This window comes from Rhinoderma darwinii, chromosome 4 (genome assembly GCF_050947455.1).
Source record: "Rhinoderma darwinii isolate aRhiDar2 chromosome 4, aRhiDar2.hap1, whole genome shotgun sequence".
NCBI lineage: Eukaryota > Metazoa > Chordata > Amphibia > Anura > Rhinodermatidae > Rhinoderma > Rhinoderma darwinii.
The window spans coordinates 192,219,575-192,246,220 of NC_134690.1; the positions used below are offsets into that span (position 1 = coordinate 192,219,575).

The window sequence follows — 26,646 nt, forward strand, 5'->3', positions numbered from 1 at the left end:
GGGCTTGAACCGAGGTTTTAATATATTTTCTAATTTTAGCAAAATAAAACCCATCTTTTCTCCATAATGACATTAAAAACAACCCTAGAAGTGAGTCTTCCACAATCCTGATAGGATTGCTCTGATCTTGTCCATTCTATAGCTTATAGGATTTGACAAGGTAGACTCTCTTTTTAGTTGATCCCACAAGCTTCAGTAAGTTTTATATATCTAGAATAATTGAAACACTGAACATTTTATTTCATACAAGTTTCTGCCATGTTGTTGCTCGGGCATGTTAACCACTTTGTAATGTAACATTTTAAAGTGGATATCCCCTATAAAGTTTTTGTGTGTCCTTCAGGGGATTATAACATTTAGTTCTCTAGATTGACTGCCAAGAGTTGAGCTCTTCGCATCTTGTAGGAAGCAAAATAATGATATTTTGTAATTTAGTTCTGTTTTCGTGCTTTATTGGAACTAGAAAACTATAAGAACTGGTTATTTTGTTTATAGTAAACTTAAATGTTTCATATAAATACTTCTTCATTTGCGAATTTCAAACCAATGAATGTAATTTTTTGCATAAATCTCTTTTGTAATCAGTTAATGAAGAGCATCTATCAGATGTTGTGCCTCTACCTGGAGAGAAGCAGATCAGCACTGCTTTCTCGTTAATCAGTGGGGGACACCGCACCATGGGTATATGCTTCTGTCACTAGGAGGCGACACTAGGTAGGGAAGAGTCTTGGCTCCACCCATGCAGGCCATAACCTTTCCACAGACGCTGGGTAATTCAGTTTTTAGCCTAGTGTCGTAGAAGGCAACATGACCTGATACTCTTTAGCTTTCTGGGGAGGTTCTGTGAGGTTTTTTTTTTTTTTAGGGGCTCTTTTTTTTTTTAAAGTAGTATTGACTCTTCTCTTCTAGGGGCGTTTCTAGGGGTTTTCTCCCTACTTACTCACCAGTCTTGCAGTAACATCAAATACTGGCTATGCGCTGTAGCCCCAAAACGTATGATCCAAAGTTAGGGTGCAAGGTCAGGATCAGCCAGTAAACATCCAGTGCTAGTAGGGCAAAGTCCGGAAACGCCTCAGTTAAAAAAAATCTGAAGTTTTATTGTGCCATCTTAGAATAGATCCAACAATCCAGGAATAAAAACTAGCTTCACCATGTCTCATTGGGTCTTTGCCAAGGTCCTGGCAACTCTCATAGCGCTTCTCCATGCCAGTGGAGTCGCTGTCATGTCATGATCTTTTTGGACACTCTGAGAAGATTTGGATGGATCATCAACAAGGAAAAACCTCATTGGTCCGAACTCCGTCATGGATAAGATGGTGTTACGACCTGTTCCGTCTTTTCTACCGTATGTAGTTTCTGCCGTTCATATTATGATCTGATAAGATGGAGAGGGGCAAAAAGAAAGGATAAAAATCTCAATAATATGAAAGGCAGAGACTACCTTCGGTAGAAAAGACGGAGCAGGTCGGAACACCACCTTATCCTTATTAATGACTAAGTTGGGACCAATGAGGATTTTCCTCGTTGATGACCCATCCAAATCTTCTCAAAGTGTCCAAAAAGATCTGGAGATTGTAATTTCTTGAGGGTGCCTTCACCAAGAGGTTGTCCAGGTAAGACATGACAGCGACTCCACTGGCATGGAGAAGCGCTATGAGAGTTGCCAGGAACTTGGCGAAGACCCAATGAGACATGGTGAGGCTAGTTTTTATTCCTGGATTGTTGTATCTATTCTAAGATGGCACAATAAAACTTCAGATTTTTTTTAACTGAGACTTTGCCCTACTAGCACTGGATGTTTACTGGCTGATCCTGACCTTGCACCCTAACTTTGGATTGTATGTTTTGGAGCTACAGCGCATAGCCAGTATTTGATGTTACTGCAAGACTGGTGTGTAAGTAGGGAGAAAAACCCTAGAAACGCCCCTAGAAGAGAAGCGTCCATACTACTTAAAAAAAACAAACAAAGTCCCTAAAAAAATCCTCACAGAACCTCCCCAGAAAGCTAAAGAGTATCAGGTCATGTTGCCTTCTACGACACTAGGCTAAAAACTGAATTACCCAGCGTCTGTGGAAAGGTTATGGCCTGCATGGGTGGAGCCAAGACTCTTCCCTACCTAGTGTCGCCTCCTAGTGACAGAAGCATATACCCATGGTGCGGTGTCCCCCACTGATTAACGAGAAAGCAGTGCTGATCTGCTTCTCTCCAGGTAGAGGCACAACATCTGATAGATGCTCTTCATTAACTGATTACAAAAGAGATTTATGCAAAAAATTACATTCATTGGTTTGCAATTGATCTGCCTGGGTGGAGCCAAGACTCTGTCCTACCTTGTGTCGCCTCCTAGTGGTAGGAACATGAATCCATTGGGGGACACAGCACCATGGGTTTAACAAAATATAGATTTTACAGTGAGTATACAAATTTTCTTGTTCTAAGTGTTACCTAAAATACACTAGGCATATCACTGAACTGAAAATAATGTTTCTAGCCATTCTTTTTCAGTGACCGAAATAGAAACCACTTGATGATATAATAAAAATATTTCCTTTTTTCTTTTCAGACCAAATGACCCTAACGCCTTGCAACAAATTAGTAGTCGAAATTTAAAGTTGCACTTTAACCTACATAGAGGCCTTCATCACCACATCAATTTAATGTTCGATTACTTTCACCTCTCAGTCATATCTATCGTAGTTCATGGGTCCTTGGCTGCGTTGCATCAGCCGCTCATCAGGTGAATGTCATCCTATTTCATATGTAAAACAGCACAAAATCATCTTCATACAGGGCTAAGAGGCAGTCGTGTGCATTAGAAGATTATAAGGGATGTTATTTGACTTTTGTTTAAAAAATTACATTAGGCATCATTTTCAGTTCCTTCTTGGGCTATGGGAAATTCACCCCTCCAGAACTTTCCTACACTGTACGTAGATTACTGACATTGTGCACTCTACAAGATGGTCATTTACATATAGTGTGGCCTAAATCTAAGGAACTCTTCTCTTACCAATGGAGGGGGAAGTAACTCCTGAGTCACAATGGGTCATACTTCATTTTATAATTGTCAAGTGTAACAAATTCTCAGTAAAAGTGTAAATGCAGTAACAAAACCACTCTCATAACAGAGATTACAGAATAAGCAAAACTATTTTTGTGGGGGGGGGGGGTAGTACTTTCCCACAACTATTGAACTATAAATTCTTGGCTTTAATTACCTATTTAGTATGAAAACAATTTTACTGCATTTGCTTTTTACACATGGCATTTTTATTTATTTTTATTATTGCAGAGTTAGACGTGGGACCCGCATCTATCTGATATTTATGACATATCCTGTGGCTATGTCATAAATGTCCTTCATGGGAAAACCACTATAAATGCAGTGGTCGCTATTGACCGCGGCATTTAACTAGTTAAACGGCCAGGAACAGCGCCATCCCTGTTCCTAGCCGTTAGAGCAGCGTGTCAGAAGCTGACAACTGCAGTGTATGGAGTGGGCTCAACGTGTAAGCCCGATCCATACATCATCCCCTCCCCGTTCCATGATGTGCCGGCACACCACGGGTCGGGAATGGTTTAAGTAAGGAGCGGTCAGGGGGCCCGGCACTGCCGGGTACCCTGACCACCGACTATAAGACGCAGGGACCTTTTAGCCAGATTTATTTTTGCTAAAAACTGCATCTTATAGTCCGAAAAATACGGTAATTAGATCACTTTTATAGGCAATAAAAAAAAAAAAAAAGGACTTGATCCCTTACAATCCTTTTAACCGTGACACTATTAGGGTACTCAGTTGGGCAAGTTTAGTACATATACACTGCTCAGCTGTAATATTAAAACCACTGACAGGTGAAGTGAATAAAATTGATTATCTCGTTACAATGGTGCCAGTCAATGGTGGTAGGATATATTAGGCAGCAAGTGAACAGTACAAGGAAGGACAACCGCTGAACCGGGGACAGGGTCATGGACCCCCAAGGCTTATTGATGCGCGTGGTAAACAAAGGTTGGCATGTCTGGTCCAATCCCACTGAAGCACAAATTGTTGAAAAAGTTAATGCTGATTGTAATAGAAAGGTGTCCGAATAAACAGTGTATAACAGCTTGCTGCGTTTGGGGCTGCAAAGTGCAGGCCGGTAACAGTGCCAATGTTGACTCCTGTCAACCACTGAAAGTGCCTGTTATGGGCATGTAAGCATCAGAACTAGACCATTGAGCAATAGGAAGAAGTTGGCCTGATGTGATGAATCACATTTCGTTTTACGTCATGTGCATGGGTGTGTGTGAGTCCCTTTTCCTAGGGAAGAGATGGTACCAGGATACGCTATGGGAAGACAAAAAACTGGCAAAGGCAGTGTGATCCTCTAGGCAATGTTCTGCTGGGAAACCATGGGTCCTGGCATTCATGTAAATGTTACTTTAACACATATGACTTAACTAAACATTGTTGCGGAATATGAGAAAGAATTGTAGGTGTTGACTTGGACTCCAAACTCCATAGACCTCAATTCGATCAAACATCATTGGGATGTGCTGAAAAATCCAAGTTTTATCCATGGATGCCCCACCTCGTAACTTAAAGGACTTAAAGGTTCTGCTGCTAATATCTTGGTGCCATATATCACAGGAAACCTTCAGAGGTCTTGTGGAGTCCATGCGTTGACGGTTCAGAGCTGTTTTGGCGGCACTAGGGGGACCTACACAATATTAGGCAGGGAGTTTTAATATTATGGCTGATTGATGTAGCTTTAATGGTTAAACTTTTAACTCACAAATCTCTACTTTCTTGGTTTGCTACAATGTATCAGTTCAGACTGTTCATAAAGGATTATCTAAACAGGATACAATTGTAGCAAACTCCACTACAAAAAAATGGAAGTCTGTATGGGCAAATCAGACAGCAGATAAAGCTATGGAAAGTGGTGAATAGTAACTTAAAAGTTGCAGCTCTTCTCATTATACAATGATTAAAGCAGATCTGTCACTATGCTGTCCCGTAATAGGGCAGCATAATATGGGAACAGATCCGCTTTACTATTAGCCCAAAATATTGTGACGTTTGTTTAATAGCAGCTAACAAGAATTACAGCAGACTCATACTGTAGGGGGTAATGCATCAGAAGGTTTACTCCAGTTTTCTGGCATATGACATAGTTGCACCAAAATGTTAGACTTTTTACTTTACTCACTACTTTTCAGAAGTGGCGAGAAAAAAGTTCGGGGTTTTACTAAAGGGGACGTAGCCTCCACTAGAGCAACTGATTTATCATAATTTATGCCAGAAGCTGGCATAGGTAATGGCGCAGCCAAAGCAGCGTCAATTTTTTTTTTTTAACGGTTTGCACCTCTTAAACTAATTTACCTTGCCAGAAAATGCACCAAATATATTAAGACTGTCGTTTGAAATGCCAGTCTCTATATAGTCCCCTCATTGTTCTGACAAAAAACTGAGAATAATGATATTAGAAATCCGCTTGGTTTTACGTAGCCAGTGTTATTTATTTTATTAATTTTCCTTTATCAAAATTTTTTATTAGAAAATATAGCAGACCATATAAAACATCTCATAAAATTGCAAAAGTTTGCACGCAGTGCAATGCAATAAATTCAGACTGTATAAAATGTTATAAAGACATATGAACATTGGTAGGAGGTAGCCTCCCAACCAGCAAAGTAATGGGAAGAAATTAATAAAATCTAATGGTAATTACCAGTACCCTATGTACAGCAAAGGTAGTGCAATATTTAGGGAGACCAGTCCCAAAAAAAAAAAAAAAAAACGAGTAAAGAAGACGCGGTTAAGTGCAAATTTCAGCACAAGGTTACATAAACACGAGACGACAAAGGGAAACACAAACGGACAAAAGCACACAAATTTTGGCTATATGAGCAGTCAACAAAAAAGGCCATCCAACCAGAGAGGCAGATCAGCACCACCCCGGAATCCGGATCCAATTGACCAGGTTCGAACAAAGACCTCCGATGTACCCCGATCAGCAGACCTCAATTCCTCCATCCTCATAATCCCGTTCAGCTCCGTTACCTATTCCTTCAAAGAAGGCACAGTACTAGACTTCCAATGATGTGGGATGACAGACCTAGCTGCAGTCAGAAAATGCCTAAAGATACCCTTTTTGAGGTGTGGGAGTGATCCAGGAACCATGGAAAGCAACCCAATAGAAGAAGAGATCATTGTTTATTGTCAAAATTATTAAAATTGGTAGGGCACAGAGTGCCAAAAGATCCAGGTACAGGCGTTGGCAACCAGATCAAGAGCGCAGACTGAATTGTATGTGAGAAAAAGAGACATCAGCACGCACCCATTCATGGATGCCTGAAATATCTAGTGTGAATTGTCACATAAACCAGCTCAGAGTGCTTGGCAAATATTGATAAGATCTGATTGCCACAGATTAGTTAGCAGGCACACTCCCAACGCGTTTCTGCACCATGTAGGGGAGTGTCCTCTGGGGTATGAGTTGCCTGAATTATTAACGTAAAGTTTAGAAAGTGCCTATCAGCTGATATTCAGCTGTTCGTTTGGTGTAACGGCGCATATGAGACATCTGATAGTGGTCTGACGCGCGCCGGGGAAACTCAAAGTTTTAACAACCCAAGCCCCACCCGTAAGGCGTTGTGTAATATAGGGCCGTCCAATGAAGGAGTAAGGCGTGTGAAGACACACGCCGCAACAGGGGGCGGCTCCATAGTAACCACGCAGCCAATGGAAGAGATGCATAAAGCATCAATGGTAACAAGGGGGAGCTAAAGGCGGCCAAGACATACAGCGCCGATACCAAGGCTGGAATAAGCGCCATGTATGCCAAACAGGGGATCTAGTGAGCAGATCAGTGCACACAATCCAGCAAAGTAGCGTATCACTGGCGCAGGTCATACAAGAAACAGATCACCAAGGGGGTGGTGTACCTGATTACGTGTCAATGTGGGATGCAGTATGTTGGCAAAACAATAAGGGAGTTCAGACGCAGAATCCGGGACCATATCTGTGACATTCAGAATAAAGCTGACACTTCTGTTTCTCGACATGTATGGGACTATCATAAGGGAGACCCCTTTGCTATTAGGTTCCAAGGTATGGAATATGTCAGTTTTCCTGCCAGGGGAGGCAATTGGGATAGACGTGTTTTACAGAAGGAGGCCCAGTGGATTTTTAGGATGCAAACCATCAAGCCACTGGGCCTTAACGAGTCTATATCTTACCTTCCTTTCTTATAATACACCATGCCCATTTAGTTTGCTTCTCCCGCACTGATTTTTCTTTGACACCTCCAGTGTGTCCTGAGATTGGCCCCTCATCTCAGTGTTGCTCTGTCTCCCTCCGTTAATATCATATTCAATGATCTGTTTCTTGTATGACCTGCGCCAGTGATACGCTACTTTGCTGGATTGTGTGCACTGATCTGCTCACTAGATCCCCTGTTTGGCATACATGGCGCTTATTCCAGCCTTGGTATCGGCGCTGTATGTCTTGGCCGCCTTTAGCTCCCCCTTGTTACCATTGATGCTTTATGCATCTCTTCCATTGGCTGCGTGGTTACTATGGAGCCGCCCCCTGTTGGGGCGTGTGTCTTCACACGCCTTACTCCTTCATTGGACGGCCCGATATTACGCAACGCCTTACGGGTGGGGCTTGGGTTGTTAAAACTTCCGAGTTTCCCCGGCGCGCGTCAGACCACTATCAGATGTCTCATATGCGCCGTTACACCAAACGAACAGCTGAATATCAGCTGATAGGCACTTTCTAAACTTTACGTTAATAATTCAGGCAACTCGTACCCCTGAGGACGCTCCCCTACATGGTGCAGAAACGCGTTGGGAGTGTGCCTGCTAACTAATCTGTGGCAATCAGATCTTATCAATATTTGCCAAGCACTCTGAGCTGGTTTATGTGACAATTCACACTAGATATTTCAGGCATCCATGAATGGGTGCGTGCTGATTGTCTCTTTTTCTCACATACAATTCAGTCTGCGCTCTTGATCTGGTTGCCAACGCCTGTACCTGGATCTTTTGGCACTCTGTGCCCTACCAATTTTAATAATTTTGACAATTAAACAATTATTTTAAACGTTTATACAGGCAGAATATTTACACCTTAGTAAATTAAACGTATACCTTTACACTGTTACTCTTTGAAATATTTCAATAGAAGAAGATGTAGGAACGTCAGTGCCAAAAAGTTTGTTGCCAAGATCAAAGATTTTTTTCCCAAAAGGGACGGAGCTTGGGGCAATCCCACCAAATGTGTAACCTAGTTCCAGGAGCCTCCCCACACCTCCAACAATTGGCAGACACATCAGGAAATATCCTATGCAAAAAGGAAGGACAGCGGTACCATCTGGTAAGTATTTTATAGTTTTTCTCCTGAGCAAAACAAGAAGTCGGTAACTTATGAGCCAGTAAGAAAGAAGTTCCCCATTCCTCCTCAGAGTGCCGAACTCCCATTTCCTCATCCCAAGCTGTGGTGAATGTCAATTGAGAGTAAGAATATCCAGGTTGGAGGATACCATGTAAATAGGACAGCACATGAGAAGGAGCAGAAGTCAAAGACAGATATTGTTCCAGAGGAGTCTTACCCTGTAGCAACACAAGACAATCACCTATGAAAGTGAGATAGGAACTCAGTTGAAAATAAGACCACCATATTGATCGTCTTCCTGGTCAGGACTCAGAGACAGCAGTCAGCGACCTAATTGTACCATCAGGTGTAAGGGTCTGAGCCAAACCTCTACCGTCCCGTTTCTCCCAACAGAGGAATGTATCCACACCCACTGCCGGAGGGAAGGAAGGGTTATCAAAAAGAGGAGTCAAAGGACCCGGACGGTGAACAAGTTCCAGAGTACCAGTGATCCGTTCCCAAACTACCAGAAATTGACGTGTGAGGAAAGGCAAAGAAGACGTTGGCCGCTGGGAGGCAGTCAACCAAGGCGAGGAGGACAATGCGAGGGAAGACATTCCCTTCTCAATGCGCACCCATTGCTTACCGGCATCTGAGCGGAACCAGTCCACCAATCGCATGAGGATCGCAGCTTGATGATACAAGCCAGTGTTATTTAGAGATAAATGTTGATTTCACAGTTTTGTGGATTTAGACCGTTTTAGGCTAACTTTTGTATTGCTTTGCCTTCACTTGATCTTTTTATTTCTTCTTCTAGATTGTTAGCAACTTTCCTTATTGTTTGGGGTTCTCTTTCCTTTATTATATAACTTGCATTTGTAGTATTGTAGAGCTTGTACATTCATAATTTTTTTATTCTACAGCTTTCATCGTGCAATGAAGAACACTTGGCTGAATAGAAATGCTCCAGCCCAGAACAAGGAGTCCGCAATCCCAACACTGGAAAGTGTAGTGTTCGGCAGCAACTACACAAAGCACCTGTCTGCAGATGTAAGAAATTGTATTGCTCCCATAAACTATACTGGAGAATGACTGTGTTCATACAGCCAACTCTCTCCTGGAAATGGGGGAATCAACACCCCGGTTGCTCACTTTTTGATAATGATCACTTTTAAAAAAGAGGAAACGGTACCAGAAAAAAAATAATGCAGTTATTGTAGGTTGCACAGCAAGATGGCAACAAATTGTACCAAAAGGAGGGCAATTTAGTTGGCTGATCATATTGTGTATGTATCCTCTTGGGGTAATTTTGTTTTTATATCTTTCAGGGTAACTGCTTTGTGGTCCAAGAATGTTTCCTACAACATGCCTACAATCTTCACTATACACTCTGTGCCTGTTTGCTGTCGTCATTTAAGGGATTATACAGTTATTTTATGACTGTAACCAAGGAGCTGCCCTCTTCACTAAAGCTGGAGTTGGGTAAGTATGAATATAACCCACTTTTTGCATTTGGGGCTTTTGCTGTTTTCTTTATGCTCCTGCTTTGCTTTGATTTCTTGAATCCCTGTCTCAGTATGCGAAATTATGAGCCACCGTTTCTTCTTTTAGTTTCACTCACCCTGACATTATTGCTAGCATTTTAGACCTGGCTTATACATGGACTGCATCTAAATTTTATATGTATTACCTTTCGGTTGTGTATTTTTAAAAAAAAAATATGTATATATATGTGTTGCAAGAAAGTTTGGGAATCGTATAGGATTTTCAGAATTTTTGTATACATTTGGCCTGAAATGTATTGAAATAGAATGTAAGCCAATAAGTTAGATAATCAAAACCAAATAAAACCTTAAAGTATATTCTTTTAATGGGTTCATTATCATAATGATCCAATATTACGTATGTTTGCTCGAAATAAATATGTGAATCGCTAGAATCTTCTATTCACTAGAGTTCATGTCAGTCAATAGGATGACCGTGCTAATGATCACATCATTGAGCTAGAAAGCCACCAGACATATGTTCTGTTTATAAACGAACCATTTATTTCATATCCAAATAGGATGTGTAGAAGGGGGATAGCTGAGCATTCATGTGTGCCACTCTCACCATTGTAGTCTGTGGGAGATACAGAAGCTTAAAAAAACATGTGTCTTCTAGCATAAAATGAACTCTAAACATACAAGTCCGTCTACAGTAGAATGGCTAAACCATAAGACATTTGCCAAAATGGGCAAATCCTTGTTTTTTTTTTTAAATAACTTCTGTGCTCATTTTAGGTCAACAATATTACTGCAGAATTTCAGAAAATTCTCACGGGTTCCCAAATTTTCCAGCACCCATGTATACTTGTAATACAATGTGTTGTAATATTTTGATAGTAGATATTTGCTTATCTCATAATGTTGCTTGGATATTTTTTAGGATAGAGCTGAAAATAACCTCTGGTTTGGGAACATTGGTGCCTTCATTGATACTAATTACTAACCGTTCTCTGCTTAATTCATGAATAAAACCCTGGTGGTTGGGCGTCCCCATAGAGAGAAGACTACAGAGCTCTTACAATCACTTTTTAGGAAACTTGCATGTTCTCAGCCAGTGTAGCACAGGGTGTACTGTTTGCATTTCTGTCCTTTCTCCTGTGGTGTTAGTTTATCAGTATATCTTTTTTTCCTTCTTTTGTTTTCTTCTTGCTTAATTATGATGTACATTTGTCTTTCCGTGTCGTGTAACCATCTCGTAACACAACATGAGAAGATTTAACCGAAAGATGTAGATGCGCCTTTGTTGTACGCGGTCCTGCATTAACCTTCTAAAATGATTCTGCATGGTTTATTCACATCCTACTGTGCGGTTTGGTTAGAGTGTACTAAATCCAGCTGTCCTTCAATGTACATCGTAGGAAAGCCGTCTAAATCTACTAGCTCTCTGTGCTTTACCTGACAACCTTCCTTCACTTGCTGTCCAAGTTCTCACTAACATAAAGTTAAGTCATAAAGCACAGATATGACAGGAATGTAATTAGTACATATGTGTGCCATCCTTACAATCAGCCAAGCCCCGCATGCAGGTCCTTTATGAACGTCTTCTCAGAAGAAAATATCCGTGGCCCACAAGAGACGACGCTCTGGGTATGTTGAAAAGGACAGTGATGTATGATGGATCTGTAACACATTGTGATTTGTGTTTTTTGTATATATAGTAGGACTTGTCTTACCATCTAATCGCTGCAACGTTATACTTAGCTGAAAACCTACACAAACAAGACAGCCCTACGATAGTTACAACAAAACCTACACAAACCACACGGCCAGAGCATAGTTACAAATAATCATATATCAAAGTTTTACCAAAGAGCGGACCAATTTCAGGACATCACCACAAACTGGATGCACATTTCACCTAGCTTTATCAAGGGACTTTGGTGAAACGCGTGTCTGATTCGTGGTAGTGTCCTGGAACTGGTCCTTTCTGGCTTGGTAACTTCTGTGCTATACTTTTGTATGTGTTATTAGTATTATTATGGGGATGGTGTTCATTCAATATGGGGGCTAATAGTGCTATATATCAAATACCCTTTCCTTACTTAAAGGTTTATCTACTATTATTACAATTTTGCATACATCTTGCCCCAGTGTTATATTTATCTTTTGCATGTATACGTATGTCACTTGTTCGAGGCCTTGGCACGGTTTGCATATACAGGTCATCAACCTGTCTTTTTTACTCCTCCACTGTGAAGGTTATTTGGTTTTATCCAAACTTATGTATTTTTTTTATTATTTATGTACGATTCAATAAAACTTTGATGCATGATTATTTGTAACTATGCTATGGTCGTTTTGTTTGTGTAGGTTTTCATTTAAATATTTTTCACGGACCTATCCTCGATATGGGTTAGGTTTTAACATTATACTTCGCTGTAGCAAGGGCGATTGGAAATAGGCTTTCCACTTCAATACTATGATGTCAGCCTTGAATATGGAGGTATTGAAAGTACAAAATGATAGAAGGTTTTGAAGCTTTAAAGTGTAGCTAAACGTTTTACAAACTTCTGACATGTCATAGTGACATGCCAGAAGTTTTGAATGGTGGGGGTCCGAATACTGAGACCCCCACCAATCCCTAAAATGAAACAGCTGAAGCACTCGTGTGAGCACTCAGCCGCTTTGTGTCCGGCTTTTTCCGGAAAGCCGATGTATCGGAGTACGGGCCCAAAAGAAAAAGAAAAAAAAAAAAAAGCTTTTAAGGCATTTGCAAATTTCTATGCCAGAAATCTGGTGTAGAAAGAATAACAAATCCCCCCTCGTTTGCTGTCAGTGAATGGAAAAATTCTTGTTTTGCCAAATGTTGAAAATCAGAGGTGGGACCCGCATCTATCGGACTTTTAGGGTATGTTCACACGGCCAAATTTCAGACGTATACGAGGCGTATAATGCCTCGTTTTACGTCTGAAAATAGGGCTGCAATACGTCGGCAAACATCTGCCCATTCATTTGAATGGGTTTGCCGACGTACTGTGCAGACGACCTGTTATTTACGCGTCGTCGTTTGACAGCTGTCAAACGACGACTCGTAAAAATACAGCCTCGTCAAAAGAAGTGCAGGACACTTCTTTCAGACGTTTTTGGAGCTGTTTTCTCATAGACTCCAATGAAAACAGCTCCAAAAACGAGTTGGTAAAAAAATGAGTTGGTAAAAATGCGAGTTGGTAAAAAACGTCTGAAAAGCAGGGTCTGTTTTCCCTTGAAAACAGCTCTGGATTTTCAGACGTTTTGGTTGACTACGTGTGAACATACCCTTATAGCACACGATTAATAAAACTTCTGTCGCTTTGTTTTAGCGATCGGTGGTGGTCTCATTGTTCGGACCCCCAGCAATCAAAACTTCTGACATGTCACTATGAAATGTCAATTTTTTTTTTTTTAAAGTTTTGTTAACCTTTTAAGGCACTGAGTCTCTAAATTGAGGGGACGTATTTTGTGTGTAGAAATGGTGAATTCTTATGTTGCAGAAGCTTCTTCTCCCAGTCTTCAATTCTCATCATCAGAAATCCTGTTTTCATTCATATCTGATATTTGTCTCACTGTATATTGTGTTTATCAGTTCTTGACATGTTTCTTGATTGTCGTTTTGGAGCTTCAAGATCTGTGTTGGGATTGTCTGCTCAGGAACTTTAGGAAGCTTCAACACAAGGGATTACTGTATACTTGTGATGCCCCCATACTGCAGTGCACCTGAAGTGCAGCAGTGAGCCCACTCCCCAGTCATACAACATGCATTTGTGGTTTGTTTCTCTGCCCATTGTAGCATTTGTGGGCTTTAATAGCTTCTCGAGATAGCTAAGCATAAATCTGTCACCATTTACAATCCTTGAATTGCTCATATAACCACATTACGGCTTCAGATGCCCTATATAATAGTGGTGAAGAACGATGTGCCATGGGAGACCAGAGACTTTGCTATATGTTCTGCAGTAATAATTTAGTAATTGCATGGGGTTTTAAAGTAATCCTTTATTATTGTATTCATCGGAATAGGCTTAACCAGAATGTTATCAAAACTGAATCTGAAACGTACATTTACCCAAACCAACAAAGATGTAAAATGTCATCACCCTGACATGAGTGATATCTATTGTCAAACTACGGGTTATTGAGTGAGTGACTCAAAGTTTGGATTAAAGAAGTCATGACATCACACAAGTATTCCGTTGTTGCTGCGGACCTTATTTTTAGGCTCATAGTGACACATATTCCAGTTCCAGTTTTATGATGGAATGCCATTTTTTTTTTTATACTAGAAAATCTGTATAAGGTTTGCCCACTGTCCTCTACTTTAACCCCTAACGCCCATCCCATGTAAATTAATGGGCAAATGGCACAGTCCCAATGCCAGTAGCGTACAAAATGCACATGCTGCCTATAATGGCACTGTGCACTTGTCAGAATCGGGCTGTCCCCTGGCAGCCTGATCCTGTACTGTGAGAGGGAACAGAAATAATCACCATGAACACCTAAACACAGCGCTCCTATTGGGCACTGTGCCCTGAATGTAGAGGCAACTCCTTCATTTTGGTGGTTGCTAGGGATTGTTACCATTCGAGCAATGTTATCAGTGATTTATATATGGAAACAGCAGGGAACACACAGCTAAACTGAGTCTCTATAGTGTAACATAAAAATAGTAAAGAGTAAAATAAATAAAACGTGCACACATCTCTGAAAACAAAAAAAAACAAAAGCATTTTACATTGGCATCAGTTACTCGGGCATTAACATGTTCCAATCACGCAGAATGTACTTTACCCCAAACATAGAATACAAGTAATAATTACTCTCGGCTCAATGTGCTTTTGTGCCCTTACTTAAAGATGTTCTGTGCCTGGATGAGTATCCATGTGCAGAGTTGTCGTCCAAAGCTAAGGCAGGGAGATCTATGTAAACCAGGGATAGGATCTTTGGTCACAATGCTATAGCAACAACGTATGTTAGATAATGTGTATATATATATGTGTATATATATATATATATATATATATATATATATATATATTTGCTATTGTTATCCACGAGATAATTATACGCTTAGTTTTTGGGGCACATATTTTTATTCATCAAGATTTTCATGCAGTTTGAAATAATAAAGCCCAATGTGTCCCAGAATAAAATAATAATTTTTGGGGGGTAAACGGAAAAAAAAAAAAAAACACCTTCAGAATTTTGCCCTGAACATTAGGACACAAATCATCCTTGTCAGGAAGGAATCCTGAAAGGGTTAGCGGACCTGTGCGCTCTGCTGACCTGTCATATTATAGTAAAAACTTGCATTTGGGGCACATTTTCTCAGAACTCTGCATTATGCTATTCCTCTGATATTCCTCATGGAATTGTTTGAGTAAATTGACAACTGGGTAAAACCATTCCTTTGTCAAATGGGTGTGTCCTTATAGACTGACCTTAATCAGTCAGTGCTTAGAGTTCCAGACTGTGTATCGACACACCCTTTTGACAAGGGGATTGGTATCACCTAGTTGTCAATTTATTCATAAATTTGCAGGAGGAGTAAAAGAGAAAAGACGGAGGGGTACTAAGCTGTGTAAGATTTAGGCAGCATAAACAAGGCAGTCTGAAGATGCGACCGCTTTATCACACTGGCGCATGATTTGGTGCATCTTGCTAGACATGTTGGACACTTTGTTGTTCCTTACACCAACTCTTAGTTGACTGGTCTTCGTTTGACACAATTTGGCACATTTTAAGTTATGCCCTGTTTCCCATTTAGCCATGCCCCATTTTCTAGACCCTTTTTACGTTTCTAGTGAGGCAAAAAAAATCTGTTCTTAAAGAGGCTCTGTCACCAGATTTTGCAACCCCTATCTGCTATTGCAGCAGATCGGCGCTGCAATGTAGATTACAGTAACGTTTTTATTTTTAAAAAAACGAGCATTTTTGGCCAAGTTATGACCATTTTTGTAGTTATGCAAATGAGGCTTGCAAAAGTCCAAGTGGGTGTGTTTAAAAGTAAAAGTCCAAGTGGGCGTGTATTATGTGCGTACATCGGGGCGTTTTTACTACTTTTTACTAGCTGGGCGCTCTGACGAGAAGTATCATCCTCTTCTCTTCAGAACGCCCAGCTTCTGCCAGATCACGCTGTGACGTCACTTCCCCAGGTCCTGCATCGTGTCAGACGAGCGAGGACACATCGGCACCAGAGGCTACAGATGATTCTGCAGCAGCATCGGCGTTTGCAGGTAAATCGATGTAGCTACTTACATGCAAACGCCGATGCTGCTGCAGAATCAACTGTAGCCTCTGGTGCCGATGTGGCCGACACGATGCAGGACCTGTGAGTGACGTCACAGATCTGCACTGCCAGAAGCTGGGCGTTCTGAAGAGAAGTGGATGATACTTCTCATCAGAACGCCCAGCTAGTAAAAGTAGTAAAAACGCCCCGATGTACGCACATAATACACACCCAGTTGTACTTTTACTTTTCAACACGCCCAGTTGTACTTTTGCAAGCCTCATTTGCATAAATACAAAAATGGTCATAACTTGGCCAAAAATGCTCGTTTTTTAAAAATAAAAACGTTACTGTAATCTACATTGCAGCGCCGATCTGCTGCAATAGCAGATAGGGGTTGCAAAATCTGGTGACAGAGCCTCTTTAAATCAGTCTAAAATGAAATGCACCAAATTTTGGTGCATTTTTCGACCCATTCTAGATGCAGACACCGCAGTAAATCTGCCTGTGATGTGGAGACCGCTTCACTAATCTGACTCCGTACTGATGAGGACCCAAAGGCTGACACAGATCTGTCCATAGATAGGTGGCTTTGGTTATGTAAGACTTCTTCTGAAGTCATGTATTTACTTTTTGAATAATGAAAATTTATTACAATTTTCCAACATATTTTCTGTATCCATTCCTCTTGATTTTCAAGATCTCTGTTTACAATCGTTCAATGGGAACTTTCGTTGCTTACTTACCTCCATGGGATGAATACCTGCCTGTGGTCATGGAATGTTCACCACTCGATAACTCTAATTTTTATCCCCTGAAAGTAACAATGAAGATTCCTATTTAATGACCGAAAGCAGAGATCCAGAAAACCATGAGGAATGGATACAGAAAGTATATTGGTAAACCGTATAGCTTTTCATTATACAAAGAATAACATTATTTTCCGAAACTGGACGATCCCTTTTAAAGAGAAAAAACATCCAAAAATGCTTTGTAAACTTGTATTTTTAACCTTTTTAGCCAATAAAAGTTGTTGGTTGAGGACTATAACACTGCCCACGATGTTCACAACTGCTCATGGCAGAAAAATGTTCAAATAATAAGCATATCTGAAGAGGCTCACGCTCTCCAGATGCACTTCTTATATATACACAACTCCTTTCATTTGTAGTGTACTATGTGTTGAAATGAATAAAGTTAAGATTTGTGTGATGCAATGTGGATGCACTTTATACCACACTTCATCTGTTGTACAGGATTTATGAGAACTGACCTAGTATATTTTACCTCCTCAGAAAAAATTGATGTGGACGCCCGTCTCATGGAGCTGTGTGAAGATGTTAAGGTATATATATGAGAATTCTCTGCGACTTCACGTGTGTTTGCCCCAAGTTATGTCATGAAGGAGTTTGTATTAGAAATCTGTATTCCAGTCTTTATGACTGGACGTGCATCTCATATCCTAGATACCATGGGCTGTCCATCCAACTTTAATGTACAACCCACATTTTTCATAATTGATGTAATGCATGGTACACAAGTCATTGATAATATTGTATTTCCTCTTTTACTAGAAAATCGATAATCCTGATGAACTGGCAGAACTCATTAACATGAACCTGGCTCAGCTTTGTTCACTGCTGATGGCACTTTGGGGACAGTTTCTTGAAGTTGTCGTTTTGCAAGATGAAATCACAGGCATTGTTGCACAGGAACATCACACGCTAAGAGTGAGCAGCCATCTTCTACAACTTTGTATCAACATTGTGTTATAAACGCTTATTTGCACTATGTGGAATTGTTGAAACTGTGCGCAATGACCATGTAGCTGTGTATTTTATCCTCTTAATAAATATTGTAACCAGTAAGGCCCCATGCACGGACCATAATTGCGGATCAAAATACTGATCCATTCATTTCTATGGCCCACAGACACCTTCCTGTGTATACATCCTATTTTTTGATTTTACGGACCGTGCTGCCATACTTTTATAAAGGGAGCACGGCCCGCAAATGCGGGTGTCTGTCTGCAGCCGGACGTGATTATAGCTACGGCCGTGTGCTGGGGTACTAAAAGTTTCATCTTCATATACAGTTTCTAAAACCACACCTTGTATTTCATGGACCCCTTATTAACTCCTTCCCTCCGCAGCCATTTTTAACTTTTTTTGTTTTTGTTTTTTCCTCTTTCCAAAGGCCGTAACTTTTTTTTTTTTTTCCATTAAAACCGTCAAATTAGAGCTTTTTTTTGCAGGATGAGTTGTAGTTTTTAATGGTAACACTTAATGTGCTAGCTAATGTACTGAGAAACTTATTTTGTGGCGTGGAATGGAAAAAAACTTGGCAATTCCTCCATTGGTTTTTTTGGGTTCCGTTTTTTTCACTTTTATTTTAATAATGTTTCAAACACAAGTATATTCCATTCATACCAATATATGTCACAAAAGAAAGGTTACCACTTTTCTGCTCGTTTAATGATGTCCTAAAAAAAAGTGTTAGATTTGACATACAACCCTATTAACTATTGAACACCTATGCGAAAAGGAAAGAGAGGTTTCCAAAATATGTTTTCCACCTGGGAAAACAAGGTAGCAAAGCCTTTATCTGTGTGTAATGGGAGTCTAAAGGAAAGGTCATTAATGATTACGTTTCTGACAACTCCTTTAGTAAATTAATATGATGTGAGACTCGGCAAGATGTATAATTACATAATATATCTCCAGCCAATTTCTCCCTTCTTACCCTGTATTGCAGACCTGCCATTGTATATGCTGCTCTCCACTCATAAAATGACGAAAAGAAGACCGAGAGCAGGCAGAATATGACGCTCTGTTTCCTTTTCTCCACATGTAGCATGGATAAACAAATATCCGCTTAAGGCCTCGTGCCCACTTCCATTTTTTTTCGTCAGGGTGCTATCCGTTTTTTAACTGATAGCACCCTGACACATTCATTTCAATGGGGCCATGCACACTTCAGTTGTTTTAACGGAACCGTGCGGCCATTCCATCAAAAATAGGACAGGTCCTACTTCTGTCCGTTTTTGAGGGAACAGTCTCGGCCTTTTCATTGATTTGGCCTGTGAAAGAACGGACTGCACACAGAAGTCGTCTGCGTGCGGTCCGTGTTTCACGGAACAGTCATTAGCAGCCGTACAATGGCCGACAGAAGTGTGCATGCAGCCTAAGGCCTCATTCACACGGCAGGGTTTCCCGGCCGGGTGCCGGCCGTTCATAAATCGGCCGGCACCCGGCTGCATTAGGAATAATAGACCCCTAATGGGGCTATTCACACGACCGATTTTTTGACGGCCGGGAAAACCGGCCGTCAAAAAATAGGACATGCTCTATCTTCGTCCGGGTACCCGGCCGCCCGGCTCCCATAGAAGTCTATGGGGCCGGGTAATACACGGCCATCACCGGGATGTGTCCCGAGTGATGGCCGGGTTTTCCGGAGCTTGCGCTCTATCTCCTCCTCCTCACAGCGCAGAGTGCATGTGAGGAGGAGGAGTTGATGCCATTCTGACGAATGGCATCGCTGTACACTGCGTGGCAGGGCCGGGGTGTACAGCAGGTGGAAGGGAGCGCTGCGCTGGCTCCCTTCCCCTGCTTGTTAAAAGCACCCTGGCCCGGCGACACCTTCGATGGCGCCGCTAGCAGCTGCAGCTGCTGCTGCTGCGGCTGCTACTACTGTAGCGACGCCACTATAGCAGAGCAGGGAGGTATCTCCCCGCTCTGCTATGTGCTAGCCGCACTTCAGCTCCTTGAAGGAGCGGAATCCCCGTGTTTTCGGGGATTCCGCTCCTGGACAGAGCGCTTGATGTCTCTGTCCATATCTGGGCAGTGACATCAGGGGAAACTCCTGAAGCGGAATCCCCGAACACATGGTGATTCCCCTTCAGGAGTTGCCGCTAATATCACTGTCTGGATCTGCCCGGCCCGGCACGGATGCAAAACTTAATGCAAACCGGCCGGGCAAAATGGCCGATTTTACCGGCCGACACTCGGGCTCGGGAACGACCCGGTCGTGTGAATCCCGCCTAAGAGATCTAGTATGTAATAATGCATCTTGTGGAGTCCTGCAGCATATTCTCTTATTAAAGAAGCGGGATGTAAACGTGACTGGATGCAGTGTTTTCACTACTTGACTGGATGCAGTGTTTTCACTACTTGTCTCTGTTAGATACGCAGATTTGCAGAAGCTTTCTTTTGCCTTGAGCATCCCAGACAAGCAGCCCTGGCATATCAAGAACTGCAGTGAGTATGCAAATTTTGCATGTAGTCGCTCGCAAGATTCCTCATAAGTTATTAACTTGGAAAGAAAGCCATTATTAAATATACAATAACTGTAATTAGACATTTGTAAATTATTCATTACATTTAAATTAAAAGGTTATTTCTCATGTTAGACATTTATGTCACATGCACTGGATATTCTATAAATGTGGGAACTAGCTCTGGGACCCCACCTTTGTTAAATGGGTTTTCCCATCTTGGACATTTATGGCAAATCCACAAGATATTCCATAGATGTCGGATAGCTGATGGTCCAACTATAATTCTAGTGAAGTTGGACCTTGTTGTACTTTTATATTTGGCTTACACATGTCTGCCACAGACGCCATACCGGAGTTGTTTTCTGCCAATATGATCTGTATATTTTGCCTTCTATTTTATCTGACTGATTTTCACATAGGTAAATTTATTGATTACACTTCTGATTTCTTCTTTCTTGGTGATTGTGCCTATTATAACATGTCTGCTGATTGATGTTTATCTTCACAGCGCCCAAAGTCATCTCCAAATGTCAACAGCTATAAAGAATTCCACTTACTTCAGTTCTCTTCCACCTCTGCCCATAGAGTGTACTGAGCTGGATGGAGACTTTAACTCTCTGCCTATTATTTTTGAAGATAGGTATTTAGATAACATTACAGAAGGTAAGTACAGGTTATAAGAGCGTACAAAAATATGCATTATTCCTTGTGTCTGACTGTTGGACAGGCTACCTGGACCTGCATTTTACCATGAAAAGTCCTCAGATATGTAGAGAAATATGCTTGAGGCAGCTTGTAAGAAGGACAAGCACATTTAGTAGATTTTTCATACTTTACCTACTTTTTGATGACAAATCTATACAGGCAAAGGTAGTAAGCAGGAACATGTCCTCTGTGAAAAATATACTAAACATGTACACTTTAAATTGTGTCAATAACTCTATCCCATATCTGTCTATCCCCTATCTGTCTATCCCCTATCTGTCTATCCCCTATCTGTCTATCCCCTATCTGTCTATCCCATATCTGTCTATCCCCTATCTGTCTATCCCCTATCTGTCTATCCCCTATCTGTCTATCCCCTATCTGTCTATCGATCCCCTACCTGTCTATCGATCCCCTATCTGTCTATCGATCCCCTATCTGTCTATCGATCCCCTATCTGTCTATCGATCCCCTATCTGTCTATCGATCCCCTATCTGTCTATCGATCCCCTATCTGTCTATCGATCCCCTATCTGTCTATCGATCCCCTATCTGTCTATCGATCCCCCATCTGTCTATCGATCTCTTATCATATCGATCTCATTAAACTCATTAAATTGTACAATTTTAGTATTTTCTAAATTCGGCTGTTAATTCTTTCAGTGAAACTCATTGTGTATAGGAAAATGTTGAAATTAGGCAATGTTTGTTGACATAATTGATTAACAGATTTGTTAACATGTGGAGGTTTTCAGTTATGGGATAATCTCAAACTTGCACACCTGACATACAAAATACCTACTGGTTCATCTGGCTTGTTTGTATGTACATAGGTAGACAGTATTGGAAATGCTACTGTGCCAGTGGTAATTGACTCGCTGAGGTCCCTATCGCAGTCTTTACACTGTTTAAAAGTCCATGACAGAGTCGTCTTTATAGTCCCTTCTTTGAACAGCTCTTTCTCCCCTCCAATACTCCAGGCTGAGCCTACAGCTGTATGACCAGGATGGGTTTTCAGGTTTTAAATGTAGAAAAATGTTGTTTACATTCACTGACTGCAAGCAAATATCTTGAAACCGTAATTCAAATAAAAATTACATTAGTAAGATACATGATTAAACCTTATTCTTGTAGGACTACAAAACCCCTTTTACTTTTGTTCCCAGCATTGGTGCCTGCCTCGGTTTCTCTTGCAGTATACTAACTGAGTTATACAGGGCCACACATATTCAGAAAATAAATAGAATAATTACTCGGTTGCTAAAAGGTCTAAAACTTTGTTTAATGATCGATGAATATAGTGAAGTATTGCACGACCGTAGTTTACATTGGCTCTGTGTGTTCATGTTTGTACGTATATTTAGGAGTCTTCTAAAATGGACTAAATAGTTTTTGTGGAAGGATGCAGGAAAATGATCAGTGTTTTTTTTTTATTTTTTAATTATTCCCATTGCAGATTTGGATGGGCCATGGCTTGGTGTTAATAACCTGCAAAAATCTGATTCTAATAAAATGGAGAAGGCTGACAATGAAGATGGATATGTTTATGGTCCTGTCATCCCAGAGCTAAAAGTCGCGGCTGAAGGTGTTTCTGTTCCACATTGGTGTCTTGAAGGTGAAAAGCAGCACAGTAAAATGCTAAAGTCTAAAAATGAAGATGACCATAAGTCAAAAGCTAAAGTAAATAAACTGATGAAAACAATGAAACCTGAAAATCCAAAAAAGATAGTTAAGCAGAATTCTAAAGACTCTGTGGTTTTAGTGAGCTACAAATGTTTAAAAGCTGCTACAGCAGAGGTTATGTCTAAACCATTTGAAGGCAGGCCTTCACATTGCCATAAGGATGGAGTTTATTCTAGTCCAGGGTTTCCAACAAGTGACGCCAAGTCGTCTGGGTTGAACACATGGCAAAAGGGACATAACTCTCTGGCTTCAAACACTGTCACAAATAAACCACTTTCTATAAGTGGCGAGAGTTCCAAGGGAAACCAGAGTAGCAGCTTGGATACTGGAAATCTAATCCCTTTCTCCACTATTTCAGGTACTCCCAACACACCACAGTCAGGTACTGTGGTTACGCAAATGGATAGTGTCCCTCAACAAGGAGAAAGGTGCAGTGTTGGTCAATCCACAGGACCATCTGGAGTGAGGACAATAGAGGTTAAACCAAGTACCAAGAACTTATATGAAGGTGAAAAAGTAACTGTTATATATGGCTCCAAGTCAGAGGTATCCAGAGATGTTCCTGTTAAGGATGGAATTCAGGGACTTGGGCTATCTGCTTTGCCTGGCGGAGTAACACCGTTACTGGATACAGATTCAGTATTTGAAAAAGAAGTTGCAGTGGATACACATACAAAATTACCTGGAAATGGAGACTCTCTCTTCAAGCTAAAAAATCAGCCACATCTTATCTCAAAAGAGGTCCACATTGTAGTCAGTGGGGATACCATAAAGTTACCTGATCTTAGCATTACCTGTGCATCTTCAAGATTTTCGGACTCCGGCGTGGAAAGTGAACCAAGCTCTTTTGCAACTCATTCAAATCCAGAATACTGTTTGGAAAATGTGATCGAACGTGACCCTGTGTCAAATGATAAAGTATTTTCACAGCGATTGCTAAAACCAGAATCGAATTTGAAAGCTGCTGTTGAGAGACACTGTACGGAGAGCACTAGCGCCCTGAGTGAAATCCAGTCATCTTTGACATCTATTAATTCCTTGCCTTCTGATGATGATGAGCTTTCACCAGATGAAAGTTCAAAGATTTCTGTTGTACCTGAGAGCCAGGTTAAAGATAGTAAAACTGTCCTAGATTTGGGAAATGTTCATGTGCCAAAGTTTGATCCTAAAAGATCCAACATTCTCGCACAGCCTCAATGCGTTGTGTTTTCTGAAAGCGAAAATGTCCCAGTGCATTCCTCCCTTTCAAGCATCCGAGACCTATTCCAGTTTGCTATATCTGATGAGGAAACTCCGAATGAAGTGAAGAGTATTCCGGTTCCACAACCAGGCTCTATAACCACTTTTAGAGAACCTCAAATTCCACAAACTGTACTTCGTAGCTCCCGTGTTGCACTTGATCCAGAGGTTATTGTAGTGGGAGAACAATCTGTCATTTCTGGTTCAGTTGTTATTGATGAAGTGGTTATTCTACAGAAGGACAAGGAGAATTATATTGGTATGGAACCAAAAGAAACTAACCAGGACTTGTCTGAAGCTGTGAGTAGAAGTCCTTCTGCTGCTATACTTCTTTCTACAAACAGTACCGACATTGTGAAACAAGGTTTGGTAGAAAATTATTTTGGCTCTCAAAGTAGCACTGATATTTCTGACATCAGCCCTGCAGATGATTTTAGATATTTTAGTCCTGAAAAAGAACTTTCAAAGTTGCAGTCTACTGGCCCACTTCTGCAAGATGACGACGATGATGATGAAGAACAGGATGAAGAGATGATTGAAAATGGCTATTATGAGGAAACTGATGGCCCACTATACAAATCAGAAGATCCTGAATGTGAAGTTATCCATGATTCTGCAAATGACAAGAGTTTGAGATCTGAACGCATCGGTTCTGAGTATTTTAAAGATGCCATGACCATGCCCGGTGTGTGCACGACTAGCTGTTTATCATTTTCCTATACATTGAAAGACTCCCTGTGCGGCACTGCATTTACTCAGGGGAACACGTTTGACACCATTACAAAGCAACCAGGTGGTGCAATGTTCGAACTGTCAACATCTCTTGCTTGGTATGAAAGTTCTCCAAAACCATTAATGCTAGCGTGAGTATTACTACCCTATGCTTTCATATTTTGACAAATGACTGAGGTTTTGTTGTAAAATCGAATGTCTTTTTATTCCCAGAAGCGTCATAACTTTTACCCTAAATTCAATACATTGACTTATCAAACAAAGAAAGAGGGTGTGCGTGACAAAATGATAGCTGCATAGTTTCTATAAATGGCTGCTTTAACTTGGCTACTTTTTGGAAGTAGCTACAAAACGAGAGGTCAGGGGCAAAAGTGTCTGGCATAGGAAGAAAACACAGCGCACAGTGGTAGAACAATGAGAGCAGTCGGCCCCATTAACTCCTTAACGACATCCAGGACATAAGGACTTAATGCAACACAACGTACTGATACGCTGTGTTGCTGATGCAGGCCCAGAAGCTGAGCCCGCACCATTGTCAGGTGTATATTACAGCTGACACCCTACTGCATGGACAGGAGCGGAGCAAGCCTCCGATCCGGCCGATTAACCCCTTAGATACAGCACTCAAAAGCGAGCACTGCATCTATGGTGTTTCCTAGCAGATCGGAACCCCGCAATGCAAATCGCGGGGTTCCGATGGCTGTTCTGGCAGACCGGAGGCCTAACAATGGCCTCCTGTCTGCCAAGTATGGAAGCCTGCTAGTAGGAAGCTGAGCCTGCGACATCAGCCGCCGGTGTCAGCTGTATGTTACAGCTGACACGTGCTGTAACGGCAAGGAACGGAGTTAGCTCCGATCCCTGACATTAACCCCTTAGATGCCGCTATCAAAAGCGATCGCGGCATCTTACTGGTTTGCAGCAATCGGCATCGACACGATTTGATCGTGAAGTTGCCGATCGTTACTATGGCAACCGGAGGCCTAACAATGGCCGCCTGATCTGCCATGTACGAATGGACTTTAAAAGACCTTTAACCCCTTCCCTCTTTAGCCACTTTTGACCTTCCTGACCGCCTCATTTTTCAAATCTGACATGTTTCACTTTATGTGGTAATAACGTCGGAATGCTTTCACTTATCCAAGCGATTCTGAGATTGTTTTCTCGTGACACATTTCACTTTAAGTTACTGGCAAAATTTGCTCAATATGTTCCGTATTTAATTGTGAAAAACACCAAAATTTTGCGAAAAATTTGCATCTTTCTCAATTTAAATGTTTCTGCTTGTAAGACAGGCAGTTATATCACACAAAATTCTTGCTAACTAACATCCCCCATGTGTCTACTTTAGATTGGCATCGTTTTTTGAACATCCTTTTATTTTTCTATGACATCACAAGGCTTAGAACTTTAGCAGCAATTTCTCACATTTTCAAGAAAATTTCAAAAGGCTATTTTTACAGGGGCCAGTTCAGTTGTGCAGTGGCTTTGAGGGCCTTATATATTAGAAACCCCCAAAAAGTCACCCCATTTTAAAAACTTCACCCCTCAAAGTATTCAAAACAGCATTTAGAAAATGTCTTAACCCTTTACACATTTCACAGGAATTAAAGCAAAGTAGAGGTGAAATTTACAAATTTCATATTTTTTTACAGAAATAAATTTTTCATACATTTTTTTTTTTTATAACACAGAAGGTTTTACCAGAGAAATGCAACTCAATATTTGTTGCCCAGTTTCTGCAGATTTAGGAAATATCCCACATGTGGCCCTAGTATGCTACTGGACTGAAGCACCGGCCTCAGAAGCAAAGGAGCACCTAGTGGATTTTGGAGCCTTAGTTTTGTTAAAATATATTTTAGGCACCATGTCAGGTTTGAAGGGCTCTTGCGGTGCCAAAAC

General features: G+C 41.1%; 1 protein-coding gene across 4 annotated transcripts in view; it reads left to right on the forward strand.

Moving 5' to 3' along the window:
* FAM135A (family with sequence similarity 135 member A) overlaps nucleotides 1-26,646 on the forward strand; it is a 113,187-nt gene that overhangs the window by 63,347 nt on the left and 23,194 nt on the right. For 2 of the 4 annotated variants that reach the window (XM_075862003.1, XM_075862004.1), the window contains 9 exons: nucleotides 2,565-2,738; nucleotides 9,287-9,413; nucleotides 9,692-9,845; nucleotides 11,420-11,497; nucleotides 17,408-17,457; nucleotides 17,687-17,842; nucleotides 20,295-20,368; nucleotides 20,897-21,051; nucleotides 22,550-24,878. In XM_075862003.1, the coding sequence (XP_075718118.1) occupies nucleotides 2,565-2,738; nucleotides 9,287-9,413; nucleotides 9,692-9,845; nucleotides 11,420-11,497; nucleotides 17,408-17,457; nucleotides 17,687-17,842; nucleotides 20,295-20,368; nucleotides 20,897-21,051; nucleotides 22,550-24,878 (3,297 nt within the window). The remainder of the gene's footprint in view (nucleotides 1-2,564; nucleotides 2,739-9,286; nucleotides 9,414-9,691; nucleotides 9,846-11,419; nucleotides 11,498-17,407; nucleotides 17,458-17,686; nucleotides 17,843-20,294; nucleotides 20,369-20,896; nucleotides 21,052-22,549; nucleotides 24,879-26,646) is intronic. The other 2 variants (XM_075862006.1, XM_075862005.1) reach the window with 2 other exon arrangements.